The 23,288-nt window shown below is 40.5% G+C and overlaps 1 protein-coding gene across 2 annotated transcripts in view; it reads left to right on the plus strand.

Annotated features, from left to right (window-relative positions):
• The window catches only part of RORA (RAR related orphan receptor A), a 723,518-nt gene that overhangs the window by 680,815 nt on the left and 19,415 nt on the right, over positions 1-23,288 (plus strand). For both annotated transcript variants that reach the window (XM_036841390.1, XM_036841391.1), the window contains 3 exons: positions 1,066-1,151; positions 18,123-18,264; positions 21,846-22,241. In XM_036841390.1, coding sequence (XP_036697285.1) covers positions 1,066-1,151; positions 18,123-18,264; positions 21,846-22,241 — 624 coding nt within the window. The remainder of the gene's footprint in view (positions 1-1,065; positions 1,152-18,122; positions 18,265-21,845; positions 22,242-23,288) is intronic.

The raw sequence follows: 23,288 nt of genomic DNA on the forward strand, positions 1-23,288 counted from the left end.
CTGCCTTTGTGTGTGTGACTTAGTAGGTAATCTGACATGATATCCAGTAGTGAAAACCATGGAAAATAAATTGAGTGTAATGGAGCATTCCAGGTAAACTGGTGAAAGTTGTCATCCTGTATATGCAGCTCAGTGTTGGTTCTTTATTTCACATATAAATTGTATTTAATAGGTGGTCCAAGTACTTTGTTTTGCCTAATTATTCTGTTCCTTAGGGGTTTTTTTAATCCTTAATTATGCTCTTTCCAGCTCTGCTCAAGATATAATGTGTTTGCTTAGAAATGCGCTTTAACATATTTGAGAACTTTGGTGTAATATGTATGAATTATTTGGTTATTCTTCCAGTATGAGGCAACTGTAAGTAATCAGTTAGACAGAAACACACGCACGCTGTACCAGAAAATCAATTTCCAATGTAAAGAACTCTGAAGCTACATATTCTATTTGTCCGGATTCATCATTATTAAATTCAAATAGGATATGAACTTTATGGTGGAAAGGTTTTGATCGTACACAAGTGGACTAATTTTTTAACACATGGCAGGTACATTTATTTCAAAAAGATGAGTAAGGAATTCTTACCATCATATGTAACTTATTAATATTTAGAATTGAATCATTTTCCTAAGTAGTCTTGGCTTTTTGGAGTCTACTTTTCTCCACCAGCCGAGCTACAGTGCTCAGCCAAGACAGGTTTATGACCTTTTAAAAATAATGATGGAAAATGAGATCGGAGGAAACATTTTAGTATCTGCTTTGCTCTGAGGCCTAAACTGCGAACTCTCCAGTTCTTGAAGGCTTTGAAATGCTGATTCCAGTCTTCTTGTGGGTTCTTAAACACCTCCTCAAATGACCCATTTTAATAACCCGAAAGCTATTATATAACGAGCAGCCATAGTTTAGTCCAGGGCTCTAGGGGGACCCTCACAGTTCAGCAATGAATAGTTAATGCAGTATGATGTTTAGCAGGTTATTAGTTTTCACTATACAAATGCTGATCAGGGAACGCTTTTATAAGGTGTTTAAAAGAAAATGTAATTAACTGGTTGCGTGCTTCTGTTGCAGCTCAAATTGAAATTATTCCATGCAAGATCTGTGGAGACAAATCATCAGGAATCCATTATGGTGTCATTACATGTGAAGGCTGCAAGGTAAGCCTTTTTAATTGTTGTTGTTGTTTCTATTAACGTTAGGATGTATCTTTGTGACTTCTATTTTTTACTTCTACTATGCCTAAAAATTCACCTCCTTGGCACTCTGAGTGACGAGAAACGACAGGACAGAATAAATATTTGGGTGTTCGTTACAATCAAGGAAGTTATATATATTTTTATGCCTCCCATCACAATAGTGAGAGGCTGGAGAAAAGTATTCGAGCATGGCTTGTTTGTCACTTCCAATCCCAGAATTGATTGAACTGATGAAAAACTCTCTTTGGTTATCTTTTTTCAAAAAAAGAGATGACTCTAGACTTCTGTAAGGTCCCTGTTACAAGCTTTATAAGAAGACGTTTCCAAGAAGTTTAATGGGAATGTGATAGAAAGTCTTATTGCTGGCACACAGATGTTGACACATCTGGCCAAATCACGGCAAGGTTTTTAGCAAGCACTGAGTTCTGGTCCTGGGGCCGCCATTTGTCCCTATTGTTTTGGACATGTCTTCATCTTTTAGTGACTCTGTTTCTTCATCTGTAAAGTGGCATTCTTCCTACCTTTTAGAACTATTCCAAGAATAGAAATGATAACTGTAAATAAAAGTCCTTATAAACTGAAAAGTGCTGTTTAAATCTAATAGTCTTACTGCTGTTGTTACTATTTTAATTATTACTGATGCTGATCTCAGGGCAACATGGACAGCACATGCATAATGTGGGAATGGAAAATAGAGATGTTTTTCCTAAGCATTCAAGACCCCCGAACCTAGATTGCCTCCGTTATTCAAATTTCAATTTATTAAGATTTAAATCCTCCTGCTTATCTTGGAAGGGCCTTGAGACAGCTTATAGGATAAAACAGTGCCAAAAAAACAGGAGAGAAGCTATTTAGACATGCAGGAGGCCTCTGAGATAGTTGTTTGCCACTGAACCAGGCCTGAATTAGCCCTAAAGCGTTTGGAGGCTGAAGCAAAAAATAAAATCCACAAATTTGGTTAGCTTTCGTTTAGTGAAATTAGAAAAATACAATGTCATAAAATACAAAACCACCTTCAGACACAAATAACTACTGGGAGACTTCAGGGAAATTCGCCTTGTAATTTCCTTATGTCTTTGTTTTACTGTTAATCATCATAACACTTGCCACTTTGTACCTATACAAATGCTTCATATTGATCCTATCTTGGGGAAGCTTGAGATTTTTGCACACCACCTACCATAGTTCATTATCCAGAAATCCATCTCGGAACAGAAAAAGGACATTGTCAGAAAAACTGATGAAATCCAAATAAAGTCGGTGGTTTAGTTAGTAGCACTGCACCAATGTTAATTTCTTAGTTTTAATAAATATAGCATAATTACATAAGGTGTTAACATCAAGGGATGCTGGATGAAGGGTATAATGGAAATCTCTGTGCAATCTTTGCAACTTATTACTAAATTTAAAATTATTTCAAATTAAACAGTTTAACAAAATAAAAAAAAAAATTCACCCACCTTTAGGAATAGAGAGCTTTCTACTCAAAGGGGATTTTGAATTATTCACCTCTATGGTACCCTCAAGACCTCAAGGTTCTGGATTACCAAGGAAAAAAAATTATTTCCTCAATTTGTCCTCCCTCCAAATTAATTAATGAATTAAAATTAAACAAAATAAAATCAACTGCCTGGCCTATGTTATCCCAAGATGTAAGCAAGAGAGGTACCTGCCTGTGACAGCTGTCCCTCCATTGATTTTGGGGGGGTTAATTCGGCTGATGTGGCTGGGCAGCTGTTACACTGCACCCTCACCCACTCTGTGTACGCACCTTCTTATCACTGGTAGAGGATGGCATGGTCTTTCTTGCTGAAGGGTATATAGACAGCAGTGCTCCCCTACCAGGAGTCCCAAGCAGACTTGATTTTTGTGCATTGCCTATCACCTAGGTATTTTCTTAAGTGGTCTGGGTCCCAGGGATTAACCACGTGTGTACCTTCATGCTGTTCACGAAACTGATCGCTCTCTCTGTGTCTGTCAGTAATGCCACATGTAGTTTTATGTGGCAAATTGAATACGATACCTAAGAATGGCGCGCAGGGCAGGACCAGGGAGAAGATGGGGGCTACTTCATAGGAAACACCTCAACAATTCAGAAGATTAATTAACAACACGCTATTCAATAAAATCTGAATTCTCTGAGTACCACTGTGTTTACTGAGGCATAAACAATGTGTGTTTTCTTTTTAACCCAATGTTTATTTATGACAAAAATAAAAGCAATAAGAAAACAAAGGGCAGCTGTTATTTCACTGTTGTCATTTTTCTAGATTCCCTTCCAGATCTTGTACAGCCTCAGTGCCAGTGTGTTTTTCGGTCATCTGCAGTTCTGCTTCTCTTTCCTATTGACTTTATACAATGAAAATCACAAAAACAATCAATTAAAACTTCATTTTATTAACAGATTGGGCCTGTACCCAGCCTGGGACCTATACGGTAGTATGTGTTTATATTCAATGCATATAGTATTTGCCCTGCGTCATAGTTTCTGCTACAACTAACATTTTTTTTTTATTGAAGTATAGTTGATTTACAACGTCATGGTAGTTTCAGGTGTACAGCACAGTGATTCAGAATCTTTTTCAGATTGTTTTCCCTTACAGGTTATTACAAAATAATGAGTAGAGTTCCCTGTGCTATACAGTAGGTCCTTGTTGGTTATCTATTTTATATATAGTAGTGTGTACATTACAACTAACATTTTTATCTCTAGTTGTGGTGAAGTCAAGAGACTTCTTTTGCCACTGATGTTAATGATTTATCATGTTCTAACCAGGTGAAGGTGGTTGTATCATGACAAATTATAAATAATTTGTCTCTGTAATAGTATCATTAGACTTAAGGAAAATTTCTGATTAGATATATAAATAGAAATCTAATGAGAGAGGAAAAGTGACTCAGTCATTTTCTGAGCTAATCGCCTTGTGAATGTATTTTAAATTGCATTTTAAAATCAACAACCTGAAACCACAAGAAACCAGAGAACCTATTTAATTGCTGAAATGATTCTCTTTCACCACATACTTGCTCAAGTAAGCATTGCACATGAATGGCAAAAGTGGTGGACGTTTTGGTAGCTCTTTTTCTGGTTCCTGAGTATTCCCAGCTCACCCTCTCCAAGTCCCTTTGGCACTGTGTAGAGAGACGGTATAGTGTCAGGCTTATGCTCTGACTCTGGAACCAGACTGCCTGGGTTCAAACTCCAGTTCTGCTATTTACCAATTTGAGCAAATACCCAACCTCTCTGTGCCTCTGTTTCCTCATCTGTAAAATGAGGACAGAAATTGTAGTTACTTCATATGGTTATCACGTGCATATAGGTAAAGCACTTACACGAGTGCCAGGCACGTAACAAGCACACACTGAGTGTTGGCTCTTGTTATTATCATTCCTGGGCAAACTCCTCATGTCTGAGTAATGTGCTCTGTAGAGTCAGATACTATTCCAGTATATCTGTGGGTCCAGTCTTGATTTTGTGAACATTTGTGATTTGTAATGTAGACTCTGCCAATAAAAACAGCGAAAATAGGAGCACCCCCTTGGGTGTTCTATAAGCACTATTTGGAGTCCAAAGACATAGAAGACCGAATCCTTCCCTCGAGCAGCTTACAGTCTAGTTGTAGAGACGAGGCCTTCATAGCAAACGAAGAACTAGATACTAGAGTAAGGCCGCAGTCTGTGATGTGACCCAAGAAGCACACATCCACTAGGCAGCCAGAGCCTAAAAATGGGGAAGTCTTGGTTGTATAACCCGGTTTGACTGGAGCAGAGAGTCACTTTCTGCAGATAGTGGAAGATAAGGATAGACAGGTATGCCATTCCCAAATTTTTAAGAACTCTGTTATGCCAAGGTTTTCACTGTAAAATTAGTTTCCTTGTTCTTTGGAGATCATGAAGGAACAGTGTACGAGCTACTGGGCCAGCCCTGAATATTGCATTTCAGAAGACCGTTGAATCCAGGCCTGCAAGGGCTTAGTTCTGCCAGTAAAGACATTCCTGAGCTCTTGGAACAGAATTTAGTCCCAGCCCTGGGTGAGCGCTAGCAGGGGTGTAAGGTAGGCTGGGTAGGCCTGCCAGGGAGGAGGGGCCGGGTCACAGAGCACGGGGACAGCAGAAAAGGCCAGAAATAAAATGAAAGGCTGCAGATGTTAGGGTTAAGGTTCGATCTTCAGAGTGAATACAAGTGCTGAAGTGTTTATAGAAAAACGACGATTGGTTGAGGCTTTCTTTCCAGAAACGGTTCTGTTTATCATTCAACTTCATTTCCTAGCTTCAGTATTAGATACAGTGGCTGCTTAGAGGAGGAGGATGAAAAATGTATCTCAAGATTAAAAAAACACACACACACAGAATTTTTAATCCATGTCTTTTTAGACTTTGGGCCTCTACCATAACTTTTTTCCCCAATTTTGTTGAGAAATAATTGACATACTTTACTGTATAAGTTTAAGGCGTTCAGCATGACGGTTTGATTTACATATCTTGTGAAATGATTACCACAATAGTTTCAGCTAGCATCCATCTTCTCATGCACAGTTGACCCTTGAACAACACGGGTCTGAACTGCATAGGTCCACTTACACTCACACGGATTTTTTTTAATAAATATATTGGAAAAAATCGTAAATAAATATGAATTTCTTTTTAACATTATCTTTTCATTTTTGATGTCTAATGTCGGTAATACATATAACATCTCCTTTATCGTATATGACAATATGGATGTAGATACTGACAGACAATTCACCTTGAAAACAAAGGACATAAACTTATGGTATTGGTAAATACAGTACAGTACTGTCAATGTATTTTCTCTTCCTTATGATTTTTTTAATAACATTTTCTTTTCTCTAGCTTACTTTATTGTAAGATTATGGTATATAGCACATACAACATACAAAATTTTTGTTAATCAACTGTTTATGTTATCAGTAAGATTTCCGGTCAACTGTAGACTATTAGTAGTTAAGTTTGGGGGGAGTCAAAAGTCAAACTCGGATTTTTGACTGCATAGGGTTCTACAAACCCTAACTCCCGCATTGTTCAAGGGTCAACTCAGATACAATAAAAAGAAAAGAAGAAAGGGAAAGAAATATTCTCCTTGTGATGAAAACTCTTAGGATCTACTCTTGTAGCAGCTTTCCTTTATATCATAAAGCAGTATTAGCTATGATTATCATTCAACTATAGCTTCTTAAATAATAATGTACAGTTGAGTATTGAAGTTAGTGAATTGATTTCTGATTACATCTAAGACCCTTTGCCTCGTGATAAGTCTAAGAATAGAGTCCATTCATGTGTCAAATATTTATTCATCAATTAATACATTTAAGATGATGTCTTATGCAAAGCTTCCTCTTCCACCCAGGAAAGGGAGAACTTGGAATAGCTTCTTCACATTAACAAATATGCTCTCTGAAATTAACAATAAAAAGTCTTTTCAAAGATATCAAGAATGTATAATTGGTACTTTTTTTTTTCCTGAAAGAGTTAAAGCATTTTCTGGAGCTTTATATGTATTAGGTTAAAAACCATATCCACAAATGTTCCTTTTAGGCCCAAATTGTTTTTTAAAGGATTCTAATATTTTTATTTCAGTTGTAAAATATCACTAGCCCTGGATCAACTTGTCTACTTTTCAGCATTGGTACATTCATGCTCAACATTTTTACTTTAATATTTTATAACATTTGGCCCCAGTATTAGAGCTAGCCATTTAAAATGAAAATCAGACTTGGCTTTTTATTACATCCTGTGACATCAGAGTTTCATTTCTGTTATATACAGGTGATAAGAACAAATTTTTTATTGAGCAAAATCTTCCAGGCCTGTGATGAAATAAATGCACAAGTGGTAGGATGTGTTAAACCCCAATTTGCATCAAGATGATTTGAGGGGGGTTTTTTTTGTATTTTTCTAGTTTCTTTGGTTTGGTCTTAATCGTGCCTCAGCTCACAGAAGATGCTGGGCTTCTGACCTCGTCATAGATAGGGTCTAACGTGGTGTCTGGCTCAGAGTAGGGCCCCTCGTGCTTGCTTGGGAATCACTGTTGCTGAATGTGCCCACTGGATTGGATCTGAGGATGGCAAATCACCGTATGGCAGAGCAGACATCTCCACTTACCAAATATAACACACGAGGTCAGCTTTAATCAGAGATCATTTGCATATACAGTTCTACGGGGAGGCCAGTCACTACTGAACAGGAAAGTAGTTGAGGAGCTCCACATTTCCATGACTTATTGCTGCCCGATGCCTGAGTGTGGGACCATACCAGCTCACTTTGGAGAATGAGGTTTCCTGTTTTTTTTTTTTTTTCTAAAGAACAAATTTCCTTCTTATTTGCTTCCTTGGGGACTGTTATTCCTGTCTCCTCCCCCCATTTTAATTTTATCATTTCTTCTGCCTCTTCCTCTCTCTGATTTTAATCTATGCATGCCCTCTCTTTCCCCCTCAATAAAATTAAGTTGCCAGTTACCTTCCTTCTTAACTTTAAATCCTTAACTTTCTGCCCACGTTTATCCAAAGATATTTCTTGTTCCTCACCCCCATACTTCCGAACATTCCAACAGAAACTTCCCAAAATAAATAAAATTGAAACAGAGTTCATGCCTCCCCAACTAGGATTCTCAGCTCATCTCAGCCACAGAAATGGAATGAGAGGGATTCCCACGTCCACAGTCCCCCAAATACCAACATTTCCGTTGGATTGGAAAATACAATAATCCGCTCAGGCATATGAGCATTCACCATAAATCATAGAGTTATGAATAAATCTTGGTTGTCAAAAGCAAATGTGTAGCCGTTCCAACGCGTCTGCCATTAGAATTCAGCAAGGCAGCTGTCAGCTGTTTTCTTGTAATTAAACAGCCAATGAGCAGCTAATTAAGACATATGTGTATACAGAAGTGGAAGTGGGTATGTTAATGAACTGTAGGAATCAATTCATTAAGTGAAAATTGTCAAAAGACCAAACATCAGATCAGCATTTCAGCCTGTGCCTCACTGGGAAGGAGCCCCGAGCCGGAGGGGAGCCCCTCAGAGCTCTACCCCACTCCACCCCAGCACCTTTCCAACCACACCCACAGGTCTCTGTGCAGCCAACACCCTCTTGGGGGCAAAACTATTAATAACCCCAATAGGAAATGCCATGTCTATTTCAAAGCTTTTTATCAAGGAGACCTAGCAAAGGAGAGCATTTTCCTACTTGTGTAAACCTGGTATTCGATACCCTATAAAATGCCATCTCCCTCACCTTGTGTTTGAACCATTACATGGATCTTTGTACAACTGAGAAGTGGGGCATTTTTACTTGTTTGTTTTGTTGTTTATCTGTTTCTGTTTGGTCTGCCCCACATGTTTGTCTGGATGCCTTTTTGGATAGTGTATTAAGAAGTCTCTGGCCTTTGGGTTAAGATGCACCCAGGGTTCAGGGATTCAAATCCTGGCTCCTCTCCTTACCTGCTGTGTGACTTTGGATACATGGTTTAACCTCTCTGAACTGTCATTTTCTTATTTGTAAACAGATATAAAAATACCTACTTTGCAATGTTGTTGTGAATTGCAAATAAATCATGGTTGCGAAGTGTCCTCCACGGTGCCAGGTATAGAATAGGAGCTCAGCATATGATTGTCACCACTGTTTTTATCACTGGCATCATTTTTCCTCTGGTCATTCATTTCACAAGTGTTTGTTGACTGCTCCAAGTACTAAGTTAGCTCCTGGAACAAAGAAACAAAACTGTCAGTGAGGGAGACAAATTAGTAATACAGCAAGTTAAGGGCTATGAGAGGGATAGCTACAGGGCTCTAGGGGTGTACATGGGAGGGACCCCTCAACCAGCCTTGGGAAGGGCAAGGTCAGAGAAAGTGAAACCTCAAGAGAGGAGGAGAACTTCCAGTAAGGTTGCGGGGCCGGGGTTGGGGGGGGTGTGTGTGGAATCCTTTGAGGAACTGTGGACACAGTGGTTTAGGTTTGGCCAGAGTGTGACTTTGAGAAGAGGAGAGAGCCGCCTGGACGGGTGGTCATAGCCAGGTCATCAGTGAGGAGCGATTGAGGGCTCATAAGCATGGAAGGGACTTGATCAGGGTTCTGTTTTTAGAAACAGAACATCTTCGGTGACTGTGTGAGGATGGATTGGAGGGAGTGAGGATGGAAGCAGGGAGCAGTGGGGAGGCTGTGTAATAACCCATTCAGGAGGTGGTAGATGTGGACACCTGAGAAAATTGCAGTAAAGGTGGAGAAAGGTAGATGGATTGGGAAAACATGAAGGTGACCAGAAACAGCCTAACTTAGTGAGTGCATGGATGTGGGTGGCGAGGAGGCAGGGAAGCCCATCTTTGTGCCTCGAGTATCTGGGTGATGGTGGTACCCTTGACTGAACAAGAAAACACTGGAGGAGAAGAGGCTGGGAAAATGGTCAGTGGGTGGGGAAATGTTCTGTACAGAATGAAGATCAAGCCATTCAGTATGTATTGAATGGGTAAACAACAAGGTCTTACTGTATAGCACAGAGAAAAACTCTACAGTATTTAGTATCCTATGATGAACCATAATGGAAAAGAATATTTAAAAAGAAGGCATATATATATATATATATATATATATATATATATATATATATATATATATATATGTGAATCGCTTTGCTGTACAGCAGAAATTAACACAACATTGTAAATCAACTCTACTTCAAAGAATAATAAAGCCATTCAGCTGAAGTTTCTGGAGAGTGTGTGTGTATGTGTGTGTTGGTGATGGGGGTGACAGGGCTGTAGAAGGCCAGGCCACGACTTTGAGTGTGTGCCTGTCCAGAATACGGGGGAGCCACTCAGACAGCCTGGTGGGAAGCGAGGGGTCCAGCCAGGACTGGGCTCAGTCCAGTCACGTGCTGGTTAGTTTTTAGCAACCAACAGTGTCTATATGTATGTCCATAACTTTAGTGTATATGTCACTGATGTAATTTCATACATTTTATAAATAGTAAAATCGACAATATTATAAACAGAGAATATAGTATATAGTATATATATATGTACACACTATATTATATATATATACACTATATTATATATATATACACTATATTATATATATATATACTATATAGTGTGTATATATATATATATATACTATATAGTATATATATAGATGGCCGATTCTCACGGAATGTGCTCATTGATTTTTGCTGAACTCTCACATCCATACCTGTGGTTGCAGCTGACGAAAGATTGTAGCACCAACGTGATTTTTCATTTACATTAATGAATAAGAGGAAAGTGAAACATGTTTTGGAACTTCACTCATTCGTCAGTGATGACGTGAGCAACTTCTTTGCTGAATCAGATAATAGTTTTTAAAAACTGGAAGAATATTTCTTTACATTCTTTTTTTGTGCTCTTCACAGTGTGATGGCTACAGACATGACATATTTTTAAATTGAACCCACATCATTATCATTTTCTTCATCACTTTTTAAAAATTTTTATTGAATTATAGTTGATTTACAATGTTGTGTTAGTTTCAGGTGTACAACAAAGTGATTCAGTTATATATATATGTACATATATCTATTCTTTTTCAGATTCTCTTCTCATATAGGTTATTACAGTGTATCGCGTAGAGTTCCCTGTGCTATACAGTAGGTCCTTGTTGGTTATCTATTTTTATACAGTAGTATGTATATGTTAATCCCAAACTCCTAATTTATCTTCATCACTTTTTAAATCTAGACAGTAAGCAAAGCCATAAATCAAGCCCTGATCCATAGCACTTGTCAATTTCTGTGGCGGAAATACTCTCAGCACATGGTCAATTTCAAACCTCCCCACACGACATCTCACTGCACGCAGGATAAGGAAGAGGTGCACAGTAGCACACCGTTATGCAGTGAGCTACCATTCAGATATAATTGATGTAAATAACCTCAAAAACAGGGACAGTAGCAAAATAGTAATAAAATAATAAGTTAATGTTTAATAATGGTGATGTTTAACAGTTGGTTCACGAAATTCCTGAAATGTTAACATTCAACTCTTGCAGCCCCGTATCAGCCTTCTCCCACACCCATGGCCTCAGTCTCTGTCCTGGGGAGCTCCAATCTAGTGGAATTGATGAAAAATTTCATAGTATACAGCCAGATTGTTTTTTTAAAAAAATTAGGCAATAAAATTTTCCAGGGCTTCCCTGGTGGCACAGTGGTTAAGAATCCGCCTGCCAATGCAGGGGACACGGGTTCGAGCCCTGGTCTGAGAAGATCCCACATGCTGCGGAGCAACTAAGCCCGTGCACCACAACTACTGAGCCTGTGCTCTAGAGCCCGCGAGCCACAACTATTGACGCCTGCGTGCCACAACTACTGAAGCCTGCGCGCCTAGAGCCCCTGCTCTGCAACAAGAGAAGCCACCACAATGAGAAGCCCGTGCACCGCAACGAAGAGTAGCCCCCGCTCACCGCAACTAGAGAAAGCCGCGTGCAGCGACGAAGACCCAACACAGCCAAAAATAAATAAATAAATAAATAAATAAATTAAAAAAAAAATTTTTTTTTCCAGAGAATAGAGACAGAAATCAGAAATAAAACTCAAGGAAAGGCACTTTGAAAGACTTGGTGAAATAAGGGGAGATACACTTGAGAGTTCTCTTTGAGGCAGCAGGAATGGGGGCAGAAGGCTGACGTGTGTGAGGAAATCAAGACTGTGTGACATCGGTTTTGTTAGCCCAGCACTGCAGGAGAGATGCTTACGTGGGAGGACACTGCACTTAAAATTAGGGCACTGGAGTTTGAGTCCCAGCACTAACACGTAGCCATGGGACAGCCTTGGACAAGTCACTTACGATTCTGAGCTTCATTTTTGTTATCTGCAAAATCAGAAAACTAGAGTATAGACCTTAACAAAGGGAAGGCAGCAGAGTCTTCGGAAAGCTTTGTTAAATTGTTTGCCATACAAAATGACATTTCTTCTTTTTTGACCTATAAAAATGGTGCTTTCACATTGTTCAAACTAGTTTGTATGTCTGTGACTATACTCCCAAAGGTTGTAGTTCAATAGATCTCATGTGTATTTTATAAAAGCTCCATGGGTGATTCTCATACACCGTCAGTTTGAGAACTACTGAATCTGATAATCTCTCTACTTCGTTTCATCTCTAAAGGCCTGTTTGTATTATTCTAATGTATTGCAACAACTGCATGTGAGTATGCTGCCACTAGGTGGTGGTAGTGTGCCGCAGTCACACCAAGTGCTGTATCCTACCTGCAATTCATCATGGTGGCCCTCTCTGCTCAAGCCCACCATGTTTATAATGGCACATCTCTGTGTATCTTGACATCCATAAAAAGTGAACTTTTAAGAAAGCCAAAGAAGTCATTCATTAGCTCAGCTTTTAGAAATAGAACTCCAGAACTGTGTACTTAATATCTTTGCCAGCTGACTCACAGCTTCAGCACTTTCTCCTTTATGTATACCTCCTCAGTTCCACCCCAAAACTTCAAGTGCTGCCTTGTGCTGTCACTGCTCTTTGTGTGGCCTCAAGCTTCCTAGCCCCTAGAACTGGTGTCTCAGCTTACTCATTTCTCAGTGTGACCCTCTCCAGGATTGCACCCCAGTCAGTCAAGATCCTGCTTCTACATTTATGAGCATACTTCTCCCTTGAGGAAGTAAGGTACCTACCATACCTTCTCCCTTTCTTCCTCTTCTTTCTTGCTCTTCTAATCCTTCTCCTCTTATGTGTTCATCAGCTTTAAATACTTTATCAGTAATACTGCCCAAATCCTCTGACAAACCCCAAGGAATACTGAAATGAAAAGTTTTTTTGTTTGTTTGTTTTTAAGGGAAAAAAGGGGGCAGGAAAGGAAGACCAAGCCCTCATTCTGTCTGAAATGCAAAGTTTAGTGTGTCTGAGTCACCCAGGCTTACCCTCTTTCTCCCTTCACAGCTCTCACCTTATAACCCCACCTGACCCCTCCCACTTGGTATTTGATAGCTAGCCTTGTGGGCATGACTCTGTCGATTTAATCCAAAAGAAAGGTCTCTTCTCTGGGTCTCAGCACTGCCACTCCCTGAACTTTCCACAGGCATTTGCTCAAATGACTCAGTGAGAAATAAATGGTGTCGTAAAGAGTAAGGTGAAGCATCCATGCACAGGGAACTATATTCAATATCCTGTGATGAACCATAATGGAAAAGAATATTTAAATAAAGGATGTGTGTGTGTATGTATGTATATATATATATATATATATATATATATATATATATGTAACACTGAATCACTTTGCTGTACAGCAGAAATTAACGCAATATCGTGCATCAACTGTACATCAATAAAAAACAAACAAAAAACAAAGCTGAGGGATCCGAAGAAGTGTAGTCCTTTTCCAAACGTTGGTTCCAGCCTCAGTGCTGTCGCTCCAAGAGCATGTAGAAAGCCTCGTGGATTTGCCTTGCAACGGATGGCATAATTTCTCAGACATCTTCAATGATAGTGACTGTGTGTCCTTGAAGTCAGTTTGTTGTTGTTATTGTTTTGTTTGTTTTCTAAACGAGCCAGAGTAATTTAGAAATAAGTAACGTGAATAAAAGGGGACATAGTCCTCCCGGTCAGAAATGAGGGAAAATCACGAAATCGTGAGACTGGTTTCCTCATGTGAATAACCCACATCAGGAGGTGGCAGTAGAAGAGGAATCTGTAAAATGCCTGGACATTGGCGCCGTGACCAGCCAAAGGGGCTAACCTGAAGGAAAACGCTAATTTCAGAGCAGATCAGTCTCGCTCTTTTGTCATGCATACCTTGTGCCTTGCCGCTGCCTCCTTTCAGGACTGCCTTCTGTAAGAACCCCCAAGTGGGAATCCTTCTGACACTCAAAGGAAGCAGAAAAACAACGAAAGGGATAAACGTGTGAGTTCTGGAATTAAACCACCTAAATTCAGATCCTGGCTTTACCCCCATGCTGGGGGGTAGGGGGGAAGGGGGTGGGGGGGTTCTGAGCTAGTGCCTCTCTAAGCCTCAGGTTCTTTGACCTAAAAACCAGGAAAATGATAGCACCTGCCTCGTGTTGCCCTTGTCAAGATTACGTGATGGAATCCATATAAAGCACAAGGTACCTAGCAAATAATAAGCACTGTTTTAACGATTCCTGGGATTGGTTTTAATAAAGTAGGTGAGACATATAGACAAAAAATGACTGCTGTGAAGAGAGAAGTTTGTCAGATTCACAGACTTAGAGAGTGAACTTGTGGTTACCAAGGGGGAAGGGTTGGTGGGGGGGGGGATAGATTGGGAGTTTGGGATTGACATGTACACACTGCTATATTTAAAATGGATAACCAACAAGGACCTACTGTATAGCACAGGGAACTCTGCTCAATATTATGTAACAACTTAAATGGGAAAAGAATTGGAAAAAGAATAGATACATGTATATATATAACTGAATCACTTTGCTGTACACCTGAAACTAACACAACATTGTTAATCAACTATACTCCACTATAATATAAAAATTTTAAAAAAGAGAGAGAGAAGTTGGTTATAACATAGGTCCCTTGAAACAGGAGGCACAACATGCCACACAGAGGACCACAGTGGGAAGCACCAGGGTCAGTCAGGAGGCAGGTGGAATGAGGGGGAAACATGGGAGGAGGTGGCTGGATGTTAGGGCTCTGGATCGGTTGGTCTGCATATAAAAGGTGTGCGCCCAGGCAAGTTGTTTGCTATTTCTAGGAATTAGGTAGTCCTGGGAAGCATAATCTCTCCTGGGTTATCAAGATCTCAAGATGTCAAAGCATTAAAAATACAGAATAAAAAGGTATGATTAATACAGACACTCATTAAGATCTCTCTCATCATCACCATCATTATCATTATCATTATGCCCTCCCAGAATTCTCTTGTAGCAGAGCAAACTGGTGGTTGTATATAGCGTCTGTGCTAACATCCTGGAATTTCATTAGTGGTGGTTTGATGTTAACTTGAGTTTAATATGTGAAAACTAAAGAGTAGCCTTTTTTTCCTTTGATAATGATCCAAGCATTATTCAAGAGCTGTGTCTAGTCCTGGAATTCAGATTTTTTAAGAAAGTGGAGAAACTGGAAAGGATCCTAAGAAGAAATACTAAAGGTACAAAAGAACCTAGAAAGTAAGCTGACAGATGCTGTGATTTGGTCTACAGACAAGGTACTGGGAGATAACTTGGCAGCCTGCAAGTACTGGTTCCATTTAAAGAAAAAAGAGAGATTGTGTAGACATTCTCCATATTCGACGATTATAGAACGAAATGGAGCAGACTCATTCAGCCTCAACTAAAGGAAAAGCAAATAATTCCTGATCCTATGCACCTGCAGTGACAGCAAACATGGAGGGTCTGAAGGTGGTAGAGTCTCAAGAAAGTAATAAACACCTTTCAGCCTTGACAGAGATTATGTGTCTCAGACTCAACTGAATACCTAGACAGGTGACCTCTTGGTATCTCTTTCTAAGGATTATCTGCCTCTGTTACCATTTATATTTTCTTGAATTCTCTCCACTAAGCCCCAAAGAAAGCTTTACTTCTCACTTTCTTGTCAACAGAGAAAAAAAAAAAAAAAAAAAAAAACCCAGAGCTTTTTAGATATTTTGAGAAGAGAGAGATTGCCTCACAGAAGAGGCCAGACTTGGTATCAGGGAGATTTGAAGTACAGTAGAGAGACAGTCTGAGACCCTGGGCCCCCAGCCTTGCCCATGTTGGTCAGTGAGCAGCCTGGCAGAGAGGTGGTAAGAGGTCAGTGCCTGTCCCTCCCATCCTAAGTTGGTTTCCAAAAGGAAAGAACTGGGAACTGAGGTCATATCCATCATAACCATGACTTAATCCACAAAGTCCCCAGCCATCACAGAAGAAAGCAGATGTACTGAATAGTTCTTCCTGAGTAGCCCACATACCTTTCTACCCACATATTGTAGAAAAATCAGAAAGCACAGATGAACAGAAAGAAAATTAAGATCACTCATGCCACCACCAACCAGTGCCAGCTGTTCTTTTCATTCGAGGGCATAATATTCCAAAGTTTCTTCCATGTTAAATATATGGATTTTCCCTACAAAATTGGATTATATTGTGTTCAGTTCTTTAGCTGTTTTTTTTTATTCAACAGTATATTTTTAATAACCTTTTTATGTCAATAATTGTATTTCTAAAACACCATTTTTAAAGGTTGCTGAATGTATAGATATCCAGTATGACTCTTCCAATTCACTACTGTTGGACATTTAGCGTCTTTCTAAATTTTTTTTTTTTACCTTACCGATAGTGCTGGGATGAACATCCCTGTAGGTAAATCTTTGTACCATTCTTAACATTCCTTTAAAATATATTCCTTAAAGGGTAATTACTGGTTCAGTGGATAGGCATGTTTTTAAGGATTTTGATAGAACTGCCAAGTTGGCCTCCAGAAAAATCTTCTGGTGAGAGAGTGCTCTTATCAGTTTGCCCAGCACTCTGTCGCTCTGTTAGTTCTTCAGGATTTTACCTTACCTTCTCCACTAGTGTCCCCTTGGTTGGGATCATCTGTCTTTGCCATTAAAGATTTGAAGGTGACTATACTCTTTTGTACCTTCCATGGCTCTGCTTCATAGAAATGACTCTGGTTACCTTCTTTTTTTTTCCCCAGAGTACATCCCTAGTTTGAAAAACCACTGAGAGATAAGTAAACAATCAAAAGATAACCAGAAACAAACCCCCCATACGTTTGGAAATTAAGAAATGTGCTTGTATAGATAAACAACAATATCCTACTGTATAGAGCAGGGAACTATATATATATATATATATATACACACACACACACACACACACACACACACACACACACACACACATACATATATATGTAACTGAATCACTTTGCTGTACACCAGAAACTAATACAACATTGTAAATCAACTACACTTCAACTTTTAAAAATGTGCTTCTCAAGAACATGTGGATTAAAGGAGAAAGCTGTTGAAAACTAGAGCATGTTTCAGGTTGAATAATCATGAAAATAATACATAGCAGAACCTGTGGGTTGCTACCAAAACATAACTAAAAGGAACCCCTGCAGCTTTAAGAAGAGAAACAGCAGTGAAAATTAATGAGCTAATAAGAATCCAGCTCAAGAAGTTAGCAAAAATGAATGAGTCAATGAGTGAGTGAATTAATGAAATCCTTGAGGTCAGTACTCCTTACGCATCTCAGTACAACTCCTCATTTCCAAAACAGTGCTTAACAAATAAGTGGAACTGGATGAACATCAGATTGGATTTGTTCAATCTTCAAGACCATGATTCTAAACACATGGTATTTCCAAACTGTCAAGGGTAGAGTATTCCCAGTCTGATTGATCTGCCAAGATAATCCTTCCAAGTGTCACTTAACTTCTTGGGGCAGTAGATTCTGACTTGAGGGATGGAAGACACCTAAAAGATGGTGAATTTACATGGTCTGGTTGACATGACCACAGTGTACCAGGATTGCAGCCACCTGGCTTATGGTGAGGCTGCATTTTCTTATCTCTGGACACCCCAGAAGAGTGTTTTGTGTGTATTCTACTAAAAATGTTTTGGAGATATAGGTTAAAGATAAGTGCCTTTGTACCGTTTCATTAAGCACACAGCTTTTGATCATCAGAGACTAAGTAGAGAGGGCCCAATCCTGTGCCTTCTACATAGGCAGCCGTCTGCTGCAGTTAAAGAAAGTTTTGCATGTGTAAGGGACAGAGGATTGGGCTCTGGGGATCAATTTTACTCGAGGAAAACGAAGTGACTTTAATTTCATTAATGGTCTCCAGGATGATTGTGCTACAAGTTTAATTCTCCATTAAATATGCATGTTGCGTGGCACTCCGTTTCTTGCCTTTAGTATCATTCAGCCCCAGCTGACACTAACCTGTTTTCTATTTCATAACTGAATCACAGGGCTTTTTCAGGAGAAGTCAGCAAAGCAATGCCACCTACTCCTGTCCTCGTCAGAAGAACTGTTTGATTGATCGAACCAGTAGAAACCGCTGCCAACACTGTCGATTACAGAAATGCCTTGCCGTGGGGATGTCTCGAGATGGTGAGCGCCCGCACCCTGCGTTGTACAGTAGCACGGGCTTGTGAAAGCGCCCTCGGAAGCCTGGACGCAGATCTGCCAGAATATGTCCCCTCTGTCCCCCCACCCCCTCCACCCCTCCCTCCTCTGGTGGCTTTGTGGGTGTCACAGCAGTTACTTCTCCTCCATAAACCATTCCAGTCAGTTCACTGGCTGATGGGGGGCTGGGGGCGGGAGTGGCATGGAGGAGAAATGTCTGTGTGGTCAGAACACCTTCAGATTTTTGACGTTTAAAACAGGGGTCCCCAACCCCCAGGCCATGGACCACTACCAGTTAGGAGCTGGGCCGCACAGCAGGAGGTGAGCGGCGGTCCAGCAAGCTAGAGAAGCTTCATCTGCCGCTTCCCATCGCTCCCCATGGCTCACATTACCGCCTGATCCCCCCCCCAGCCCTGTCCGTGGAAAAATTTTCTTCTATGAAACCAGTCCCTGGTGCCAAAAAGGTTGGGGACTGCTGGTTTAAAACATTACATGTGGATGGATTGATGGAAGGTAAGTGTCACCTGAGGGTCTTAAAAAGGATACCTTCTAGAAGCATTTTTCCCCACAGAAAACACAAGCCAGAGCTAATTGTTACATGTCTTACACTAGTAAGGTTATTGGCAATTGGGATGAATTAGCTTTTATGCTAACTGGATCCAAAGTCAAACATTTGTACATACAGTATGTGTGAAAATAGCGCAAGGCATGCCCAAGTGACAAATGTTCTCTTCGTTAAGAGAAGCTATTTTAAGAACTAGAGACCATCTACCATTCATTTGCAAAACAGTTCAGGATCTTCCTGGAAAACTGTCTTAAGTGCGCGGAATAATCAACACCAGCCTTCAAGACTATTCTTACTTAAGGAAATTGGGCAGATAGTGTAGTGGATACTTTTTAAGGACTTTTCCGAATATACTGGCTGGCTGGTTCTCCTGAGAGATCCCTTTGAAGGAAACATCTCTTCCAACGGAGTTTCAGCCTGTGGAAAAATAACTTCAGACTGCTGGGCAGGCATTCTGAAGGTCTCCTTTCCCCATAATCAGATGTTCCTGGGGCCTGTGGACCCACCCAGGCACAAGTTGTACACAGGGTGACCTCTTAGAATTTGTAGGACCAAAGTGGAGTTTTGGGGATTGGAAGACGCAAGTCACAGAACTTACACTGTATTCTCAGAAATTCCTGTGATATGCAGCTCTGCAGATTTCATCTTCCAATGGCACTAAACTCACAAAATTAGCTATATCTCTTATGAATCTGTAAGTTAAAAATCACAAGTTGTGTGTGCATTTTCTCAAGACCCGATCCGGGGACTTCCCTGGCAGTCCTGTGGTTAGGGCTCTGGGCTTCCACTGCAGGGGGCGTGGGTTCGATCCCTGGGCAGGGAACTAAGATCCCACAAGATGCACAGCATGGCCAAAAACAAAAAAAAAACCTGATCCATTCATTTCACTTATGGGATAGTATGATTACTGTTGTTAATATTAAGAAAAGAGTTAAAACACAATTCAGAGTCATAGCAGAACAAGTTTCCCCTATGGGTATTAATCCTCTTGGGGGTTCCAGAGTATTCTTTTCAAAAAAATTAAGTACCTTCAGTATGCCTTGTGGAGATTTCTCATATAAGTGACAGCACACGTTGTTGTGGAGTTGGGGTGAATTTGGGGACTTATACAATTATAGGCCTGAAATTCAGAGCCCACATCAGCCTGACTGCTATCTAACCAGCGCCCCCCAAGTTTGTCACCTGAGTTGTGGAAACTGGAAATTGACCAGAATCCAGCTCACTTGTTTCCTCTGTGCAAAATGAAAGCACATCCTCCTTGGCAGGAAAAAGATCCACCAGCTGGCCTAGACGGTGGGCCCTGATTCCCAACTTCACTTCCATCTATCCTGCCTCCTGCCCCAAGACTCATAGAATTATGTTGATGGTCAGATGGGTGAATTCATCCACCTGGTCAGGTATCAATTGAACCATAATCAATTAGGAGGTCTTAATCCTTCCAGCAGCGGCTTTATCTACACATACAGAGTCAGGCTGAGAAATAAATGGGTTAGTGGGGGGTTCAGACCAGGAAATCATAGGATTTTTTTCCTCAATTATCTGGGTGTTTTAGGAGAAATCATTTGGGATTCTAAATGAACTGGAAAATTACTCTAGTCACTGTTCCATTTTAAATATGGGGACACATCGCACGGAGAAGGGCTGCACACACAAATTCTCCCAATGGGGATCTTCCACAGAGTCTGCCCTTTCCAAAATTCTGATATTCTTTTTACTTGAGGCTAAATGAGAACAGCAGAAAGTGTCCTTTAAAGATGGGTCCAAGGCATGGAAGCAACCTAAGTGTCCATCGACAGATGAATGGATATAGAAGATGTGGCACATATATGCAATGGAATATTACTCAGCCATTAAAAGAAATGAAATTGTTATTTGTAGTGAGGTGGATGGACCTAGAGTCTGTCATACAGAGTGAAGTAAGTCAGAAAGAGAAAAACAAATATCGTATGCTAACACATAAATATGGAATCTAAAAAAAAAAAAAAAAAAATGGGTCTGAAGAACCTAGGGGCAGGACAGGAATAAAGACACAGACATAGAGAACGGACTTGAGGACACGGGGAGGGGGAAGGGTAAGCTGGGACGAAGTGAGAGAGTGACATGGACATATAAACACTACCACATGTAAAATAGATAGCTAGTGGGAAGCAGCTGCATAGCACAGGGAGATCAGCTCAGTGCTTTGTGACCACCTAGAGGGGTGGGATAGGGAGGGTAGGAGGGAGACGCAAGAGGGAGGAGATATGGGGATATATGTATATGTATAGCTGATTCACTTTGTTATAAAGCAGAAACTAACACACCATTGTAAAGCAATTATACTCCAATAAAGATGTTAAAAGAATAATGATAATTTTAAAAAGACAGGTCCAAGGGTCTCACAGGGACCCCAAGACCCAGGAGCAGGAGAGGGCGTAGACTCAAGAGATGTAATTCATGGAATTGCAAATGCTTCGTCCAGTCTGTTGAGCTTTCTCAAGGAAGCCCCAGATTTGGCTGTTTGATCAGGAAGAAACTCATGTAAGCATACGGATTAGTGAAATGAGTGCAAGTTGAGGTTTGACTGCTTGTGCTCCGATAACACCTCCGAGAGTCAGTGCGTCCCTGTGCTCTGGTCTGAACACTGGGAAGAGAAACGTCTAGACCAACTGCCTGGGTAGAGAGGGAACAAGCCCATTAAGTCTCATTTCAGTAGCTCCCACTGAGCCTAGGGTTATGTGACAGCACAAAAATGTAGGTGGTCATTGCTCTGGGTCTCTTGTACCAGCCCTGGGTCTGTTTCTGAAACGTAGCTCCTCTGGGATGTGTCTTTGCTGTTCGGGATGTGGAACAAGCCTGTGTGAGGTGGGACCATTTTCACCTCGGGATCACGTCCTTATTTTGTGGTTGTGTGGTTTTTGATGGAATTGTCTGCAACTTCAAAGGAACTCCTAAAGCATGCTGGAGAGGATCATGGAGAAAAGCGTGTTGTATATGGTGTGCCTTGGCTTTTTTCTTCCAGCTGTAAAATTTGGCCGCATGTCGAAAAAGCAACGAGACAGCTTGTACGCAGAAGTACAGAAACACCGGATGCAGCAGCAGCAGCGAGACCACCAACAGCAGCCTGGAGAGGCCGAGCCGCTGACTCCCACCTACAGCATCTCGGCCAACGGGCTCACGGAGCTTCACGACGACCTCAGCAGCTACATCGACGGGCACACCCCCGAGGGCAGCAAGGCAGACTCTGCCGTCAGCAGCTTCTACCTGGACATACAGCCTTCCCCGGACCAGTCAGGTCTTGATATCAACGGAATCAAACCAGAACCAATATGTGACTACACACCAGCATCAGGCTTCTTTCCCTACTGCTCTTTCACCAATGGAGAGACGTCCCCAACTGTGTCCATGGCAGAACTAGGTAATGGCTTCCATGTTTCCATTGGGATGGACTACTTGTGCCATTTGAAGGAAATGGGATTTGTCTGACTTTCCTCTAATGAGTTATGTTATTAAAATAATGCATCTAGAAGGGTGAGTCACCTTTACCATTTGGACCACTTCATAATTCCATCCTGCCCCCTTGTTTTTGACTGTCCACTGTTTCCCATCATATATCCAAGAAACTCAGTGACCTCTCAGCATCAGAGCTGAGACAATATGAACTTAAAGCAATCTTTAAATTCCACAGAAAACTGTAAGTTCAGGGAATGGCCCCATTAACTCCATTGATTGAGTTATTTTCTAAGTATTGCTTTATACCCAAAGTTATAAAAATAGCAACCCACAGACTTAACCTGGCACATAGACATGGTTTTTTGACCAGTGCAGAGCTTTACAGTTTTTGAATTGGTTGCTAAAATTTTAAACCTGGACAATTCCACCTGAAAGTTCAGATTTTCAGTTTCTTGTGGAAGGAAAAAAAAAAAAATGATCTAGTTGCACTGGACCAGCATTTGGGAATGGCAACAACCAACTGGTACCACTTAGGGCCTAACGCCTTGAAATGGGCCTATCCCACTCTTGGCATTTATATCACTGCCCCAGTCCCTGTATGCATCTAAGTTTTGCAACTCTGACACATTCTATAATCGTTAAAGGGAAATTGGCTTCTTTATTTGCCAAAATGTTTTGGTGATGGATATTAATGCAAAACTGATGTATTTCATAGAAGACTCACCATGCCAAAAAAAACCCCACAAAAACCTGTAATTTCCTTATTCCTGTGACATTGGTGCTTCTTGGGAGATGTGACCTAGAAATGTTAACACAGACAATGGAAAACTTTTCATTTCAAGGAAGTTGTTATAACATCCTCTGTTATATTTAATCGATTTTTAAGTACAGCACTATTATTAGAGAAACTTTGATAAGGACCTTTACTGTTTGAGAATTTGATCTGTTCCTCCCCATGGTTCCTCACACAAGGTTATAATCCTTTGGGATATTTCAATTAGTTGCTATGAAG

Source organism: Balaenoptera musculus, chromosome 2, assembly GCF_009873245.2.
Source record: "Balaenoptera musculus isolate JJ_BM4_2016_0621 chromosome 2, mBalMus1.pri.v3, whole genome shotgun sequence".
Classification (NCBI taxonomy): domain Eukaryota; kingdom Metazoa; phylum Chordata; class Mammalia; order Artiodactyla; family Balaenopteridae; genus Balaenoptera; species Balaenoptera musculus.